This window comes from Fulmarus glacialis, unplaced genomic scaffold (genome assembly GCF_000690835.1).
Source record: "Fulmarus glacialis isolate BGI_N327 unplaced genomic scaffold, ASM69083v1 scaffold2497, whole genome shotgun sequence".
NCBI classification, from domain to species: domain Eukaryota; kingdom Metazoa; phylum Chordata; class Aves; order Procellariiformes; family Procellariidae; genus Fulmarus; species Fulmarus glacialis.
Genome location: NW_009223633.1, coordinates 40,763 through 60,578, shown reverse-complemented (window position 1 = coordinate 60,578; position 19,816 = coordinate 40,763). Strand labels below are relative to the sequence as shown.

At 40.3% G+C, this 19,816-nt stretch overlaps 1 protein-coding gene across 1 annotated transcript; it reads left to right on the top strand.

The window, feature by feature from the left end:
• Positions 1 to 2,802: 2,802 nt before the first annotated feature.
• On the top strand, positions 2,803 to 10,129 carry LOC104079716 (ovalbumin {ECO:0000303|PubMed:21058653}). Its single transcript, XM_009581846.1, has 8 exons — positions 2,803 to 2,841; positions 4,524 to 4,708; positions 5,317 to 5,367; positions 5,963 to 6,091; positions 6,776 to 6,893; positions 8,119 to 8,261; positions 8,414 to 8,569; positions 9,613 to 10,129. The coding sequence occupies exons 2-8, from the start codon at positions 4,541 to 4,543 to the stop codon at positions 10,006 to 10,008; spliced, it is 1,161 nt and encodes a 386-aa protein (XP_009580141.1). The 5' UTR covers positions 2,803 to 2,841; positions 4,524 to 4,540; the 3' UTR covers positions 10,009 to 10,129.
• The last annotated feature ends 9,687 nt before the right edge of the window (positions 10,130 to 19,816 follow it).

The following is a 19,816-nucleotide window of genomic DNA, read 5'->3' as shown; positions in this document are numbered from 1 at the left end:
CTACCCTTGAGGGAGTCCACAGCTCCTCATAGTTTAGTATCGTCGGCATATGCTCACTTTGGCATGTTCTCTTCAGCCTTTTCGTCTTCAGCTTTGAAGGACTCCTGATAACCATTATTTTGTGGACATGAAGCATAAAAGCAAAGCAAGGTGTGATACACTCCCTGTGAGTCTCAGGGTCCAAGCACACCTTCCAGTATTTCATTATATGCCAGATATTCTTCTGGCCACTAGAAAGCACTTCTGCCTCTCCTGATACCTGTGGTACCACTTCACCTCCTGAGCTACACAAATGAAATGGGGATCCACTCTGACAGTGCATACAAAAGAGGGAATGTGGGTACTTTTTTAAGTGTTCAGTGTCTTGGCTTATTGGTACACCAAACTATTGGGTGAGAAACACCCTGTTGTTATTCACCACTCTTAAGACAGGTTATGGTGAGGTGTTAATAAAAGCATTTATTCATAACATTCAAAGGAGGCAACACAAAGAACAATATTCATAAAAATGTAAGTAATTAAAAAAAAAAAAAGAAAAAGAAAAGCTTAATTATATGTGACAGGGTTACTTTGGAAACACCTTGCCCTTACTGACCCAACCTGGTGTCTGCTCAGACAAAATGGCTGACAATTTTGGCCGTAGTGGATAACTCGCCCTTTTTCTGTAGCAGAGACTCTCATACGACAGAAATTATTCAGGATCCTCATCTGACAACTCAGCCAAGGGTAGAGCTTCTCCCAGATAGTTTCCATTAAAAAAGCACCCTATTCTCCTAGTTTCACAAGCCTTACTCACCCTTACAGCTGCTCTCCCTTTGAACGCAGGGGAGAGTGAGCTAGGAGTTGACGTACTAGCTGAGCTGCCCACTCCCCTGGCTGTATCCATGTGACATGCTCTCAGACCAGGCCTCTAGAACAATTGAAATTTTCCTACTAAAACTGCCTCCTTACTCTCTCCCTCTCAAGGAGATCTCCAACTATTTTTCCTAGCTGTGGTAGTACTGTCTTAATGCTTTAAAGTATCTGGAAGCATCCCTTTGAGGCTGGATGTCTTCTCCAGCACCTGGCTGGCTGGTAAACAGTTCCTTGCCTCAGTGAGTCCTTCTTTTCCTTGTTATTTCACCAGGATGTTTCAGTGTGGCAGGACCTCCTGGTCTACATTGATCTGTATATTAACAAACAGATAACGAAGAACTAAGAAGAATACATATACACAACTCATTACTGGTGTATGATTGACCAGATGGTGGAGATTTTTGATTAATAATGCACCTGGGAGACTCATTCCCCATTCCCTTTCTCCATCAACATACTAATATGTATTTTATAGGTAGGGATAATGTTTTCTGAGAAGCACCTCTATCAACAGAAAAAGCAGACAAACTTTTTAGGCTTTCTTAAAGGCTGAAACAGAAGCAGTAGGCCTGACTTAAAAAAAAGTGAGAAGAATTATTCATCCTTAAGTATAGATACATATCTGTCAGACTATCTGTGGGAAAACAAAAACCCCAACCCAACCCAAACCAAAACACTTGGCTGGTACCTGTGGAGTAGAGATCTAACAAAAAATAACTTCCACTACAATCTTGTCTTGCTTAAGTCCTCAGACTGCCTTGGTGACAACAACTCAGCAAAGAGAACATAGATTTTCATGGCATGTTTATTTTCACAAAAGGAAGCAGACTGAGGCAAAGAAAACTGCACTGTCTAAACTTTTGACAGCAGTACAGGAGCCTACCTCTTCTCCTTAACAGACATCACAGTCATCTCCATATACATTCTAAAGAATTATGCCATACTGACTTTGGGATTCCCGCCCCCCCCGCCTTTTTAAAAATCACATAGTGCTTTACAGAGGTCAGAATGGTTTCTTTACTGTTTGTCCATTCTATTATTTCAACACAGAACAATAGCTTTTATAACTGAAATGCTTTTATAACTGAAATATATTTGCTATTGTATATTATGATTGTCCCACAGACCATGAACACTCCTTTAGCCAGATTTCACAGTTCCTCTGTCATCTGCCAGGCCATTAAGTTACCCATGGAAGATCTGAGAGATACATTGCAAGTGCATACCACAAACACATTTGGAATTGACTACTTTTTACTTTGCCTGGGGCTATGTTTCGCTATTACTCCCTGAGAATAAAATAGTTCGCTGTAAAATTCATCAAAAGATCTTTTTTAAATATCCCAACTTTTCAAAGAAAATGTGCCTGCTTTTAACTTTCATCTCAATTGGTTTTCTCACATGCACCCTTCTTTATTTCCCCAGTTTTGTTAGTAGAATAATAGGCCAAGTCCTGTTCTCACTTACCTTCTGTCTAGCATGGCACAGCTGCATTTTGTACATTCAAAAAGGATCAATTGCAAGAGTTCTGGTCTGTTACTGCAACCATAATAACAAATAGACTAATTATTGACAGATTGACTAATAACTACTAATTAAGTTTTCCATCACTAAGGTTTTCACATTTTTTGTTCTATTAACATCTCAGTATCTAGTTGCAAATGAGGCTTAAAGGAACATGAGCCAGTCTTTTCTCTTTTTTCCCAGTCTTTTCTCCAATCCAACAGTCCTGATGTACTGGTGAAAAACATTTTGTTATACAAAATAAAAACCTAATATTTGCTCTCCCTTCAATCAAAAATGGACCCATTGAAACTAAAATCTGACCTACTCCCATTAAATTATTTTTATGGTGTCAAAGGTCAAACTTCTGAAGGGCAGCAGCGGGTGGGTCACAATTCAGACTGTATAAATTCCCAAGGGCTCAGCCAGTCTGTCTACATAGAGCTGGAAAGCTGTATTGCCTTTGGTGCTGAAGCTCGAAAGGTAAGCATTTCTCTAGGAAAATTCACCTTCTCGTTATTTTATTTCTTGCTTATGCCTAAACCTAAAAAGAGAGCAATTATTGTGTTGTGTTTGGTATCTTTAAGGACAGAATATTTACATGATATTCTCTACAAATCTTCTCACCTGTGTGTATGCATTCTACACTATTTTATTTTGTGTAAAACCTGAGTATTTGTTTTCAGGAGACTTTTAAAAAGTTTATTCTTTGTGTTTAAAATATCATTTTGTGCTTAAATATGATTTTATTTCAGAGCGGCTTATCCTCTCGTTCAGTATCTTTTAAGTTTGATTTTGGCAGCCAAAGAATAAGTTTGCTTGATTGACCTCCGGATCAACAGAGTGCAATTAGAGCAAAACTGTGGCGTTCAGTGAATTTGCTAGGTTTATTTTAGTGTGAAATTTCTCTAACAGTTGCATCCCTGGAAAATACAGCTGGTATAATACACAAGTTAAAAACATGTGTGGGTGTACAGACCTATATTTTTACAATAATCTGTAAATGTGAACTTGTATACAGAAAGGAAAGTGAGAGAAATGTGTGTGCCAGTGTATGTGAATACTCATGAGCATGGTCACTAAAAACCTTGCTGGGGTTTAATACTCCAAAGACAAACTTGAGATCCCAGCATTAAGCACCTACATAAGGGGCTGGATTTTGAAAGACAACAAACTTTCACAATTTCTATAAATCACAGGAAGGAAACTTGATTCATGCTGACCTCAGAAGTTGTGCTTCATACAAGCACATTGGCTACACAGGACTTACACTGTCCAGCACTTCATAGCAGCTTCAGACAGAAACAAATTTAAAGTTTTTACTGGTCTATGTCACAAACAAATATTCATTTAACAGTACTGTATTATGGTAGATGTTGCTATTTTATCATGTCTGCATTTCTATTCTATCTGAATGTCACCAACAAAATTTAATTTCTCAGAAAGTTTAGTGTCATATATATAGATATATTTAAGCAAAGCAAGCTATATCTGAAAGCATAATAGGGTGGAATATGAATTTCGTGCATCAGTCTCTCTCCTAGACTATGTGACCTTAGACAAATTTTATTGCCTATCCACGCTTCCATTACTAAAACAAGGGTAAAGATACAAGCCTTTGAAGATCTACTGACAGTAAGTACTCTGCAACAAATAGATATTTTACTGCACTTATGTATTTTTAGAAAATAAAAATAGTCAGCCAGCATCTGCTTTTACTCATATCTGTCCAAACCTAGAGCAAGTCTACTAAAATTTGCACTTTAAATTTCCAGCTTTGCAAATATATCAAAGACAGATAATATTTTCTTGTTTTCATCAAAGGTACTACAAAGTACCAAGGAATTCTAGCCTTCACTGAATGAAAATAAGTACAGGCAATTGTTGTTTGACTGCTTTGAAAAGGTAAACAGAAACCATATACAGATTTAAGACCTCTGAGGAACTTCACTGCCAAAAAGGCAACTGAATACAAATGCAGAAAGAAATAGATTTATGAATACAGTTTCTAACATGCATGAGAGGTAAGTATAGCAATAGGCATGTTACCACAGAATGACTTCAAAACTACTTTCATTGCCTAAAATCTACTATTAAACTGCATTGCGCTGTTTGTACAGTATTCCATCATTACATTGTCATTGTACTTTTGCTGTTTGCTCTAGACAATACTGGTTTCACAATGGGCTCCATCGGTGCAGCAAGCACGGAATTTTGTTTTGATGTATTCAAGGAGCTGAAAGTCCAGCATGTCAACGAGAACATCTTCTACTCCCCCCTGAGCATCATTTCAGCTCTGTCCATGGTCTACCTAGGTGCAAGAGAAAACACCAGGGCTCAGATAGATAAGGTGAGGCTACAGTTAAGGATTTAAACCCTCCTGCTGCTCAATAGAGCCATAGCACTTAATTATATGATAATGTCTCTTGCATAGCTCAGAAGCTAAAAAATCTGGATCCAGAGTTATCAAAAGCTGCGGCCACCTCAAACTCCTATAGTGTTAAACAAATGCACCAGCCAACTGGATTTAAATTTTAATTTTATCATTGTTAGGAGTAGGATTCTCAAAGAGAACAACACATTCCAGTGGTCCTTTGTTTAGAGTAAGGAAAGTAGATAAAATCTCCGGGGAAAGAGCCAAAACATATCTCCAGACCACAAATCTACAATTCTCACATCCTTTATAGAGAGTGGCTGGCTTGCTACCTAGAAGAAAGTTAGTATTATTAACAGCACACACTGGAGCTGATTTCTAGATGTTCAATAGAAAAAGAAATCATCTAAGCAGGCAACAGTAGGCACAACTATTCGCAGATGGTACAGATGGATCGCACCTTTTGAGTCATCCAGGTTCTCAGTTAGCCAATAGGTTTACTTCAAACACCATGTGTTAATCTCAATTGCATAATCTTTTTTTGTCATACCTGTTATTTCAACTACTGTTATTTTCAATTACAGGTTGTTCACTTTGATAAAATCACAGGATTTGGAGAGACTATTGAATCTCAGGTACAGAAATAATTTCATCTCCTTCTCTATGTCACTTTCTTCCGGGAGCAAAATCTAGACGTTAAAGCAGTCTCTTAGCAGTTCCAACCCCTCTCCGATGAGCAGCTAGTGCTCTGCATCCAGCAGTCAGGGGAGTGCTTCGTTCAAAAGAATAGAGAAAGAAGGGACGTAACAGAGGATTCAGATCAAGCATAAGATGAAACCCAGCACCATAATATTGGGGAAATAGGGAAAACTCTAGATATTTGTATGCTTAGGCAAAGTAATTGGATGTTACTTGTTAAATGGGACTGGTTGGGAATGGAGGAAAGCCTACCTGATCTGCTGGAGCTAGATTACTGTAGCAGGTAATTAAGAGTGCCTCTGAGAGAGGGATGAAGAAATTACAGTAGAAAAACAGCACAGAATTGTATATATTAGAAAATTACTACATCAGTGTAGTTATAGCAACAAGACATACAGGATGAACAACAGTTTTGTAAGCAGAAGTGTCTGAACTACTCTACTCTTCTCATATGGTATGAAAAACCTACTAAGTACTAAAACCAGAATAACATCATCTATCTTTTTATTTGTATTCACGCCAACGATTCAGTGCGGCACATCTGTAAGCGTCCACACTTCACTTAAAGACATGTTCACCCAAATCACCAAACCAAGTGACAACTATTCACTCAGCTTTGCCAGTAGACTTTATGCTGAAGAGACATACCCAATCCTACCGGTGAGTTGCTCTAAGATCTGATCTGAGTGTATTTCCACGTCAAAGCTGTACCGTTCTGTAATGCAAAAGCACTGTCAGAAGTCTAGGTTCTGCTAAAGAAATTTTCTTCCATATGGAAGACAGGATTCACAACTTCTCTCCATCACAGCCCTAACCCTCTACAGTCTTGAGAAAAAATGTGCCTAGGCAAAAAGATGTTTGTGCAAAGTACAATCATGATCCAATCATGTCAAGGTATAATTAACAAAGGTAACTTCTGTTGGAAAGAGTTAACTCCAACTGTTTTCTCAACTTATAAAACAAACCTGAAAAATGACTTCAGGTTCTCAAAAATATTCCAAGTTTTCCCATTGAAAGGAACATTTAATTTGAAATTAAAGGAAAATACCATTCCAAAATAAAAAGTTAAAAGGTGGGCAAAATGAAAAAAACCCCATACTTCAACTGAAATGAATGCCATTTTTGGATCAAACTCAGTTCTGGAAAATATTTTAAAAAATGTGAGCATATACTCTTGCTTGAAGCAATGAATGTCAATCTTAAGATGCTTATGAACTAGAGTCATGGCTTACTGATTAGCTTTAACACGCAGATTTTTCATATCTGTCAATTTCAGTCTTGCATTTCACATTTGCAAAATACTTTGACATTCTTATCTGAAAACTGCATACTCTTCCTTTGCAGGAATACTTACAATGTGTGAAGGAACTGTATAAAGGAGGCTTGGAAACTACCAGCTTTCAAACAGCAGCAGATCAAGCCAGAGAGCTCATCAATTCCTGGGTTGAAAGTCAGACAAATGGTAAGAGCAAGCCAAGTATCGGCATAGGTGTTTTCCCTTCTGCCACCACTTTTGAACAGCATATGAGAACACTGAAGTCGGGAGACAAAAAAACCAAACCTCTCCCTCTGTTCCTTCTCCTGGATAATAGATCAGTTCCCAGATATGGAACTACCATTTAACGATTTTTTTTTCCTCAGACACATCCCTTTTAGAGGACTCTATATCTGTAGGGGCTTTGCGGGTATGTAATACTTTCAGTCCTGATGAAAGTGACAGCACTAGACTATGGTTTGTACACATTGACAAGTGGTTTGACACTAATGTTGAGAATCTGAATATCCTTTGATCAGTGTGCTTTGTCCCCAAGCTTCCCAGAGTTGTTGTGTGTCTGTTGAGTACGGCATGCAGTCATAAGGTACTTGAGAAATCTTAACAGGTAAAGGGCAATGGAAAACCACAGAGTTAAGGAATGGTAGGGAGGTGTATGAAATGCATAGAAAGACGTATATCACAATCGGGATTTTTACCCTCTGCATCTCCATGTGGTTCCTCTATTCTTCCAGTCTTTTCCTGGTCCCCTCAAAACATTCCTTTCCCTCATGCTTGAACACATGGCCTGATAAAAGATGCTGAATTTTAACTGAAATGAAAACGTTCACAATCACACAACATCTGGTGTGGTGTCATACTTTGAAGGAGAAAACCAGGCCATGACTAAGCTACTGGTGGGAAAGGACTAAGGGAGGAGCTTGCTAAGTGCATGAAGACTGCAGAATAAACAAGAACAAAGTATAAGAAGAAAGCAGAGTAAAATTCTGGTTTCCTTTCCTGCTACCTTCTTTATATAGACATCTCCTTTCAACTTTGGTTCGAAGCAAGAAGTATTTATGTTTACTGTTTGGGTTGGAGACCATCCTGGGAAAAAATGTTCCAATCGTTCTTCCCATTTCAGCAAAATATACAGGTTTACTCATTTTGTAACAAGTAAATCTCTGGGTCTTATAACTCTCATTATAATTCTTTACAGAGAGGGAAACAATAGCTACTGCCAACAGCAGTGAGCAAATCAACCTTGGAAGTACAAGATTACAGCTGCAAAAACAAAACAATGTCCCTGCCCTACACCCTCCTCCCCACAAATTCTGTAGCCTTCATTTAACATTGTGATTGCCAAGTAAGATGTGTTATACACAGATGTGTTATATACACGTGTTCTCTGTTCCTGTTCTCTGTATTTTTAAAGGAATGATCAAAAATATCCTTCAACCGGGCTCTGTGGATCCCCAGACTGAAATGGTCCTTGTTAATGCCATTTACTTCAAAGGAATGTGGGAGAAAGCATTTAAGGATGAAGACACCCAGGCAGTGCCTTTCAGAATGACTGAGGTACATGGACATACATCACCTTAAAGATGTCTTCTAGAATTTATGAGGAGTAGACAAGTTGTTATACAATCTTCCTGAACAAGAGCAATCAGTAGTTTTAACCATAAGTAGACATTTCTGTGAAAACTATATTATCTTATTTGGTTTTGCAGCAAGAAAGCAAAACTGTGCAGATGATGTATCAGATTGGTTCATTTAAAGTGGCAGTGATGGCTTCTGAGAAAATGAAGATCCTGGAGCTTCCATATGCCAGCGGGGAGCTGAGCATGTTGGTCATGTTGCCTGATGATGTCTCTGGCCTGGAGCAGGTATGGCCCTGGCAGCTGGGTTTCAGAAAACCATAAACACAGTGAAATTTAGGTGCTGCAAAGCCCTTCACAATAAAGTTATCCTAAAACACTTCACCAGCACAGATCTGAACACTGGCAACATGGGATTGTTGCGTAGAAGCATGCAGCTGTCTCAGTGGTCCTGCAATAGTTTGTGCTGAGCACGGATTGGTTAAGGAACTGCTTTAATGGGTTAAATATTGGTCACTGCAGAACAGATTCTTCTCAGCTAAGCAGCTGTTACTCCAGCAGCTTGAACTCCAAAGGTTTTATATCTCCATTCCTGCACACTGAGGAGCTTCCCAGGAAGTTCATGTTACTTTTACTAGTTGTAATTATTGATTGGTTTGGCAGTGCTCAACATGCTTCCTTCATACCTTCAAAAATTAAACTATCTAAAACCTGGAATGGTTAAAGCAATTTCGAAAAATAAAATGTACATGACATACTATTGTTGATATGAACAGAATACAGGCATGGGATATTGTCATTAGCAGGACTGTAGTTAGTCTGAATAGGAAAAGTTATGTAATAAATGAGAGTTCATTGAAATGTTTATACACTAACTCAAAGAATCTAAATTATAAAACTGAAGAGGCATTTGAACACAGCTAAATTTCCTCAGTAATAACTGATAGTTCAGGTATTAGTAATGGGTTACCATTAGCACCTGGTTACTTGGAGGTCTTAAATGAGCTTACAACTCAGAAGCACGGAATGATTTTTGGAATATATTTCCCAAGCAAAGAAGATAAATAGCAAAGAGCTTTAGATGAAATTTGATGAGTAGCCATCTCATTAAGAAAATTAATTGGCAGTGAGCCTATTAAAGAAATAGAAAGCAGGACAGAGCAGAGAGTTTGCTTTCCTCTCCTAGATACATTAATCTATATATACCTAGAAAAAATGCTAAGCCAAAAGGAGTCAGTTCAAAAGAGAAAAAAACCCACCACTGGTACTGCATGGCCACAAAGGAAGTTGTGCTCTCATCCCAGAGATCTCATTTGCTTGTCTCCTTGCAGCTTGAGACTGCAATCACCTTTGAAAAACTCATGGAGTGGACCAGTTCTAACATGATGGAAGAGAGGAAAATGAAAGTGTATCTCCCCCGCATGAAGATGGAGGAAAAATATAACCTCACATCTGTCTTAATGGCCTTGGGTGTGACCGACCTGTTCAGCTCATCAGCCAATCTCTCTGGCATCTCTTCAGCAGAGAGCCTGAAGATGTCTGAAGCTGTCCATGAAGCATTTGTGGAAATCTATGAAGCAGGCAGTGAGGTGGTAGGCTCAACAGGAGCTGGGATGGAGGTTACAAGTGTCTCTGAAGAGTTCAGGGCTGACCACCCTTTCCTCTTCTTGATCAAGCACAACCCAACCAACAGCATCCTTTTCTTTGGCAGATGCTTTTCCCCTTAAAGAGAAGAAAGCTGAAAGAATTTCTGTCCCTGACAGCAAGACCCAAAGCACTGCAGTATCAAGGGTAAAAAGAAATGCATACTCTCTCTTTCATCCATATTTTCTAAAACCGGAAGGCTTTATTTAAAAAAAAAAAGTCAGAGAAATTATGCCATGAAAACAGAGGCCCTTTGCCTTTCCTTTCTGCAGTGTAATGTTATTTACTGATGGATGAAGAGTTAAGGAAATGAAAATTGGATCCAAAGAAAGCATGAGCATGAACAGAGATGTTCCTAGTGCAAGTTAACAATAATAGTTCCGAATGATCACACTGAAAAAACATAACCCCATTTACCAGCAGAAGTTTTATGGAAAAAAATGCAGCCTTCTAATTCAGCCAGGTTTCTCTAAGGCCAACCTTCGTGGTGACTCCTCTGGAATTAGTCACTCGAAAGCTCCCAGATTAAACTCTAAACTGTCACCAACCGTTCCTACTCTGACAAGGCAATTGCTTTTTCTTTGTGCCCCTGATACTGCGAGGCTCTTCCTCACTTTCTAAAGATGCATTATAGAAATCTTATAATTCATATTTCTCCTTAGCCCTTTTTGGCTCAATCATCATGACCAAACGTGGCATGTTACTATTCAAATTATTTTCCATGTATCCATATGTAATGGGTCTTGCGGATGTACTCTTTTGCTCCTTTAATCGTAATAAAAACATGTTTAAGCAGATGCATTTCATTTGGAGTATTTCAAGAGCACCTGGGACAGGGTAATACTGGTTATACATACAAATTGGAGGACGAGAAGCGGGAGTGCAGCCCTGCAGAAAGAGATCTGGGGGTTTGGGTTGATGGCAACTTGAATATGAGTCAACAGCATGCCCTGGCAGCCAAAAGGGCCAACCGTGTCCTGGGGTGCTGATCTCTTCCCTCTGGTGACCAGTGACAGGACACGAGGAAATGGAATGAAGCTGCATCAGGGGAAGTTCAGATAGGACATTAAGAAAAGGTTCTTCACTGAGAGGGTGGTCGGCCACTGGAACAGGCTCCCCAGGGAAGTGGTCACGGCACCAAGCCTGTCAGAGTTCAAGGAGCGTCTGGACGATGCTCTTAGTCACATGGTTTAGTTTTAGGTAGTCCTGCGAGGAGCAGGGAGTTGGACTCGATGATCCTTATGGGTCCCTTCCAACTTGAGATAGTCTATGATTCTATGATTCTTTTATCGGAGTTGGGTCATTGCTTACAGAGAGATGAGGAATGACAGTCTGTCCTAACTCTGGGCTAAGATACAATATTGAGACCAATCTTCTGCCAGGAAGAGATCAGCATGACCCATAATCCCTCATGCATGCAACTCGAACTAGTCAGATATAACACTTTCAGCACAAACCATGATTCATGCAGTTTCTCTGAAACAGGAGTTGATAAGCAGTTTGGAAGGCAGCCGGATATGTGCAGAATTTACATGCCACTGAGACACAACACTGCCTCGGAGAACATATGGGAATGGGAAATAGGAAGGAGTTTTCTAGTTAACTTTGTGGTGTGTTTATAAAGGTTTATAGGCTCTTATTTTGTAACTAAAGAGAATAACCATGCTAAGAGAAGCAATGTCTATGGCAAGTTATAGTTTCTCTCTGGAATGAATTATTCTTCCCTTTGTCACTGAAGCAAGAAAGGAAACAGACCTGTGAGGAACTGTCACAGAGAAATACCAGAAAAGTGAAAGAGAAAGGTTTTGGGGGGTGAAGTTACTGCAAGAAAGCTATGCTCTTTCCTGACTCCAGTATGCACAGCATGGCACCAGTGCTGGGTGGTTTGTGGTGGAATGTTTTTTCAGTTCCACCACACAGTATTTCGCTTGTTCCACTTGTTTTGGCTTTCCCCTCCCATCTCCCAAGATAACACATACTTTGGCAGGACCTAGAGGACATGACTTGCTCGTAGCAAACATGATCTTGCAAAAGAAGGAAGATAACATGACACCACCTTCACTGGTGTATAAATAGTTCAAATATTTTCCTTCACTTTCCTGTATCTTAGTTGATTGCTGGTCAGCAGATAACAAATGGGGAAATTTATTGCAAGAGAGCTAACAATGTGTTTATTATTGTCCTGGAATTTCTGTTGATCTGGTCATGGAAATAAGGCATCTAAAATCCTCAGGACACTTACTTTTCAGCAGATTTGTTCTAAAACTGCACTAATTCTAGGCTGTTGTAGTTCTTATCTATTAAAACATATTTTACAAACGGAAGGCACAAAGAAGTACATCTGCTCCTGTATGTAGACAGACAGATTCAGTGCTGTCTCCTGATTTCTACTGACTTCTCCTGCCAGCACAGCAATGAGCAGTCATATTCTTGTCCTCAGTAGTCACTTCCTTAACCAGCTGTGCAGTCTGTCCATCTCTAATACACAAATAAAAAAAAATATAAACATGCATTCTCAGTCCTATGTTTTCAGAGACTGAAAACTTTGAAACCATTTTGGGACTTGGCAAATCACACACCCACTAAGGAATGGATGCTGGAGTCCTCAAATCTCAGACAGAGAAATATTTGCCTAACAGCAAAAAACTTCAACAGCCTTCCACACCTGACACACTGTAGCTTCTGTAATAACAGGCACCTAAAGAACAGGCATCTAAAGGACAGGCCTGGATGAAGCCCCAAGTTGGGTGACAGATATCAGACCTCTATCACCCAGCATGGAACAAGTCCTCTCCTTTGTGCCAACAGAGGAGGCTACAGCTTCTTCTCTCTGAACCCAAAGAAGCAAAATAGTCAGCACCATGTCCCAGAGTGCTGGGACTTTGGCTCTCTGCCGTGTCATGAAGTACAGGTGGATTACCCTCTCTTTTACCCCCAGCATTTCTTTCAGCACAAGTATGGAAGAAAGCTCAGATTCACAGCTTTAGACCCATCATAAGTGGCTTTTACTGCTCTACCACTGCACCCCATATATATTTGTAATTTCACACGTGCAAAGAGACACGATTAATTTGAAGGATTACTGAGGTGTGCAGATACAAGACTACACTTGTTTGCTTGCCTGCAGTCTTACAATGGGAAGGTAATTCACGTAATGAATTACGACAGAGATGACAGAATTTGACCCTGGGGCCTACTGTTTACTCCAGTCCTAATTCTTCAAATATATAAGAATGTAAGTAATATTGCTCAGTTGAACAAAGTCAGTTATTTGCAAAAATTGGTCTTCTGAAGTTCACAGAATTAGAGAGTAACCTGGGTTGGAATGGGCAGCTGAGAGTCATCTGGTCCTAACTTCAAAGATAGATATACCAGGTTGCTCAGGGCCCTTCCTAGTCAAATGTTGCGTATCTTTAAGGTTGGAGAATCCACTATGTTATGACTAATTTCATTTTAAACATAAATCCAAATCTCACTAATCTAGAAGTAGTGTAAGCCATCCAGCCAGCTTAGCTTTCTCTCACCAAATGAGAGTTGGCCACATGTGAGAATGAACCCCACCAGTTACTCTATTTTGAGTCTCCCATGGTCAGCCCACAAAGCTCTCACTGTCCTTCCTCACTTTTAACCCTCTTGGAACCAAAGTCTACAGAATATCTCTATAAATCTCAAGCAGTGCTTAGTCACCCTGTGAACAGCAAATTCCTGGGACGGTTAACAATGCTTAGGAGCAAAGGTGAGATAATACATAGCTTCATGCTACATATTTTTAGTCCCAGTAGCATACTTTATACTTTGTCTCCATTTTTTTATATGTGGATATCAATGGGCTCTCATTTGTACCTGGCCTCCCTTTACTCACTGTTATACTCTTAAAGATCACAAGATAAAGACTTTAATACCATACGGTCTAACTGTCTTGTGACATGAGCAAATGCTCACAATTGCATGCTACTCCCAGGAAAAAAAGATTCCAAACTAATTTTGAGCTTTTATTTTTTCAACTCATACAGAACTTTCCCACTTTTTCTAAATGTTAGCAATAGCAACCCACAGTCTAAAACCAATGCAGGCAAACAGTGAACTTCTATTAGTGGCACCTTACAGATGACAGGAACAGGATCCTGGAGGTAAGCAAATCCTTACAGTGGAAGGCTGACTTCTTAGTCACACAGGTAAAATTCCAGTGTTGTGGCTCTGATAAGAGGTCAATATGGAGAGAGAGAATAGTGAGGTGTCAGATGAGTTCCTGTAAGGAAGGCAGAGCTACGGGAATGTCGTGGTTTAACCCGGCAGGCAGCTCACTCCCCCTCAGTGGGATGGGGGAGAGAATCAGAAAAAAGGTAAAACTCGTGGGCTGAGATAAAGACAATTTAATAGGACAGAAAAGGAAGGGAAAATAATAATAACGATAAAAGAATATATAAAACAAGTGATGCACAATGCAATTGCTCACTACCCGCTGACCGAGCCCCGGCCAGTTCCTGAGCAGCAGCCACGCCCCTCCCCCCCACCCCTGGCCAACTTCCCCCCAGTTTTTTGTTCAGCATGACGTCATCACGGAATATCCCTTCGGCCAATTTGGGTCAGCTGTCCTGGTTGTGTCCCCTCCCAGCTTCTTCTGCACCTCCAGCCTTCTCGCTGGCAGGGCAGTATGAGAAGCTGAAAAGTCCTTGACTTAGTATAAACACTGCTCAGCAACAACTAAAACGTCAGTGTGTTATCAACATTATTCTCATCCTAAATCCAAAACACAGCACTATACCAACTATTAAGAAGAAAATTAACTCTATCCCAGCCAAAACCAGGACAGGGAATTAAAGATGAACAAAGAGGGTGGAAAAGGAATCATTAAACTTCACAGGGCTGTGTGTAAGAGCAGTTCCTCTTTCCTTTTCCCTCTTTTCTCTTTCATTCTGCCTCATTTCCCCTGGGCATGGTTCATTGCTATCCAGTAACTCCCTCTCCCCAAGGCGCTGACCATCCCCACCCTCACCATGTCCTCCTTTATCCTCCTTGCCCTTCAGCTATCTCTATTTACTTCTATTTACACGGCAGTGAGGGAAGAGGGCAGGACTGCGATCAAGCCTTGTTTCTAAGAGGAGAAATGTCAGGGAGAGGAAGGTTTGGGACTAAAGAAGAAAGTGGGAGGAGAGTGTTGCCACTTCTACTGCTTAGAGGGATCATCTGCCATGCAATAAGGCTGCGTCAACTACAGAGTCCAAGCTGCATCTCAGCTGCATCTGCAGGAGGTGGGGTGAGGGCCCGTTCCTCCAGCCACAAACAGAAAGTGCTCTGCCTCCCCTTACACATACTCTGCTAACTTCCCTTAGCCTGATGTTGCCTCTGTACCACTGAATTCAAATTAGTCTTGGTCTACGGCTTGGTCTGTCCATGTTCCCAGACAAGGAATTAGCAACCACAAGAAGCAAGGGGTATTAAAAAAGCCTCAGAAGATAAAGCCAAAGCTAGAAAACGAAGGGAGGTAGACAAAGAAGAAAGAAAAGTCTAAAGCAGATGAAAGGGACAATCGCACTAGTCTTAAACTACACAAAGAGAGTTCTGCTTTTGGCTTTGAAAGAGCTAGAAGAGCCACAAATACCAGTCCAAAAGATAATGAAGATCTGCATACAGCTGAATCACAACCGGAAAGGGCGGCTCCAAAGAGCTTGAAAATGCTTTGGTAAAGAAAGGCAGATGATCATCAGGATATTTTAAAGGAAGGTCCTCAGTGCAATACGCTGCAAGTTCACACTTTTGCATCTCTCACAAAAGCTTAAGGAACAAAATCAAAACTTTCCATATCATTTTGTCTGAGAGCAGAAAGGAACAAGAGATCATCTTGTCTTACTTGGTGTGTATCATCTCATTAATTTCTACTTGGTCACTGTTATGAAAAGTGAACTAACGTGAACCATGTAAAAGGATGTCAGGTCTCAAGAGACTGAGCTCCTCTGTGCAACAGGCAGAGAACATGACAGATGGAAAGATGGAAGAATCCTCCAATGGCAAAGGCATTGGTAAGACGTGTTCAAATGATGCTAACGACACTCCAGCTCACCCAAGGTCCTTGTCAGTCTGAGGGGAAATTCCATTCCAAGCTCTCTTTTTGGGCTTACTCTCTTCCAGGACAATGGCTTACAGCCTTTGTATGTGCACTTAACCAGGTAGTTCAGATCAGTCCCAAGGGTAGCCTAAAAAGTGTGAAACTACGAAGGGCCAGCAGGTGCCAAGCAGATCACTGAATAGCTAAGATTTCCAGTACGCTTCCACAAGTGAGTATCAGGGAAATTGTTCTGATGAAACTTCTGAAAATATCAAATTGTGAAACCCCTGGTCATTCCACCAGGCAAGACTATTACAGTCGAGCTGCATGAAAAAATAGCAAATGTTTAAATGGGTTTCTTAAAACAGAGCCTTTCCTCTATACCCTACTCTTGCACATCAGCACAAGGCTCCTGTTTAGGATGCACTCTTGTTTAGAAATGTGTTTTGAAGATACATTGACTTGATATTCATATTCTTCATCCCACAACATGGCACATCTTGCACTATAGCACTGCAGCCTGGGAAACTCCCATTAACACAAAGCAGGGATCAGCTTTCTGATTCAGTAGTTGTGCAGCTGACGTACAGTTACACCCTTTGAGAGATTTCTTCAGAAAAATGACAAGTTTCGGCTAAAGTGCATACAAGCCACACATACGTCATTACTTATAATGCAGTACTGTGTACCATGATTGAGAAATTCAGGCCGCTCTTCATGTTTTTTATGTTAGCTGCTACCTGGGATACTTTAAAAATGCTCACTGCCTGAGTCATTCAAAGGAAAACTGCACCCTTGCATATGTGAAAACAGTGTGCACATTCATTAATAGATAAACTATGTCTTTTCGGATATAGAGATCAGTCCTTTCTCAGAAGTGTTGCACTTCTTAACAGGGCTGAATTTCTCAGGACAAACACTATCTTTATTAATTACAGTGTCTAAGCCAAAGCATGTAGAAGTAATAGTAAAGTATGATGAATTGTGCCAGTACTTCAAATTTCACCACACCTTTGCTTTCTGCAGGCGTGGAGCAAAATGCCTCAGTAATATTTACACAGGAACCTCACCACACCCTCTGGCAACTCATAAGGTTTCAAATACTGTTAGAGTATGTCAGCAAGGATTGCTTGGCAAGGGAAGGCTTGCAAACTTACTCGTAGGAGGTACACAACAGATAGCTATCTATCTACTCTGTTTCAAAATAAAGACACGTGTGTTCTCAACCAACACTTTAAAGGGAAAGAAGACACCCAAAGAACTAATCTCTCTCAAACCTAAAAACTATTTGAGATTTCAGGATGGTACTAACTTATCCTACATAAAAATCTTTTATGGCACAACCCAAAATCTGTTATAACCAGTCTAGGTGAAGCATATACATTATTATTTTCTTTTAGTTGACAAGATTAGGAAAAGCTCATGTCATGCTCTCAATTACACTATGACAGAGGCATCACCCAGAGGAGACTCCTCCTTAGCACAGACAAGTTCATGTATCTAGTCACTCAGCACCCTTCCTATTTCCTCAGTTTCTGTGCCCCTGTCCTCCTTACAGTTTTTAACTTTAAATCACACAGGGATTTAAAAAACATTACCTCAGACCTCCAAAGGAATTAAAATATTCTCAGATTTCAATATCCTTCTCCTCCCCATGCTTCTTGTATCTCCTGAAGTCCTTTTGAAGGTTTGGGGACTTTTAAAATCCTTTCATTCAGTTTAAAATCTACTGGCCTGCTCTGGCTGAGCCAAAAATGTGAATAGAGTGCTCTGCTGGCTGGACCAGAAATTCTTCCCTCCCAAGTAAATAAACAGTGCTCATACTGGTAAAAAAATTTTTGAAGATGTCAGGGAAACTGAACAGCTTTCCTTCAAACATCACTTTTTCTTCTGATCTACCTGAAACATAGAACATGTTAATTTTGAAATAAATCAGATTTCCAAGAACTATACAGAGTAGATGATAGCTAAAAATAAGCTACTGATGAACATGAAAACCAGCCATGGAAAGTTGTATCCTAAAATACTGTGTGAAACCAGAAGCTACCATTTTTCTGTGACAGAAAGTCTTTCTCTCAAGACCCTCAAGAGCCGTTATAGAGCATTTTATAACGTTCTGTTTAGACATCAAGCATTTCACTTACTCCTGAACCCAGGTGCTAATGAACAGAGCAACACAGTGTCTTGTGCTAAGTTACACTGAAACTGGAGGAAAACAAAATGCATTTATATAACTGAGATCTGGCCAGGGCACTGATGTCCTGCCAGTATTTGTTCTGACCAAATGGAAACATGAATGACCACAGTGAAAGAGCCCACAGGTTTACTTCCCACAGGAAGGAAACTATTAATACAAATATAAGTCTTTTAGTGTGCTGCTGTGTTGACTTAGTATAGAGTGGGAGTGAGAGTACCACTGCTACTGAGTCAGCAGTAGCACCACCCATTGAGCCGTGTCCTCTGGTGGTGTTAATTTAAAAGGATATTGGAAAATGTTATCAATCCATCATGTTGATTTAGTGTATGTTGTCCTTTGGGATGAGTATAATTTTAGTTACTTGGTTACTTAGTTATGCTTTTTTTTTTTTGCTAATGATCAGCCATACCATTCAAGAGGTGTTTTAAAAAGGTAGCTTTAAAACCTTGTACAGAGGCACAAGCCTCTCATTCAGTCTAACCCAGCATTTCTGCGTAAACAGAACACCTCAGCCACTTCTTGTAAAGCAGCAAGCAGTATTACAAGTTAGCAAATTAAATTCACCCCTGCTTTAAAACCAGAAAATCCACAGTAGTTGCTCTAAGGGATGAAGTCTATCCAGTGTATCTATCAATCGTTCAACAACATGGCTAAATTTGCAAAGATTACTCAAATCATGTAGGCTTTGGAAAACACTTAAGGCCAATGTAAACAGATTATAACTTTCCCAGGCGCAATGGAAGCAATTAATTCTGCAGTGAACACCTCTCCTACACTATGCCGCTCTCTGGAAAACGTAACAGATGATACATCTAATTACAACTCACATTGAAACATGCTGTTTTTGTGTAGCTACAGTTTCAAAAGACCTGAGGGGCAGGAAAACACCATCCGATTAAAGTCATGCGGTTCCTCACAAGCAGGAAAGCAACTTTAACAAAGCTTTTGGTTCCCAAATTATATTGATGCAGAAGGTTCACCATTGGCAAGGGACCCTTTGCAGCTGCACCCTCCTATGCTCTACACCAGATTTTGCAGATACTCCCATGGCTCATTCCTCATTACAGGATCCTCTGTGCCAGCCACTGACCTGCAACATAAGTCCATGTTAAATGTATGCTCACAGACAGCAGGTCAGAAGAAAGCTCCCAGAAGGCAGTTTATGACGAGGAGATAGACCTTGTGAGTGAGTCTTGCTCCGTGTCGAGGAGGAACAAGCAGCCTCTATCCTGGTTTTCAAGGTGGTATTATCAACAGTGCAGAAAGGTAAAGAATGAAATAAAGGGCAAGGGTAGGATTACACAGGGTGTTTCAGTTAGGGGCCAGAGTGGGGATGGACAGCTACAAAAAGGACAACAGAGGAAGGGACAGCATGACTGCAAGGAAAATCGCCGAAGGAGGTATTTTAGTAGCCGAGGCAAGGAAAAAAAGAGGATTTGTCAGAACATCCATTTCTGGAATGGAAAATATGGAATAGATCTCTGAGGTGCTACCTTGGTCAAACAGCAGCTTTCAGATTAGGGTTGGGAAACAGAAGCAGAAGAAAAATGAAGTCTAATCTAAGACCCACACCAGGTTCTAGTGATGTCACCACTGATAATAAAAGCAAGGGTCTGGTGCCTGTTTCTCAACCTTCACTATCTCACAG

Coding starts and splice junctions, on each gene's coding strand:
- LOC104079716 (XM_009581846.1), top strand. CDS start 4,541: ATGGGCTCCATCGGTGCAGCAAGCACGGAATTTTGTTTTGATGTATTC. Junction 4,709..5,316: donor CCAGGGCTCAGATAGATAAG/GTGAGGCTACAG, acceptor TTTCAATTACAG/GTTGTTCACTTTGATAAAAT. Junction 6,092..6,775: donor AGACATACCCAATCCTACCG/GTGAGTTGCTCT, acceptor CTTCCTTTGCAG/GAATACTTACAATGTGTGAA.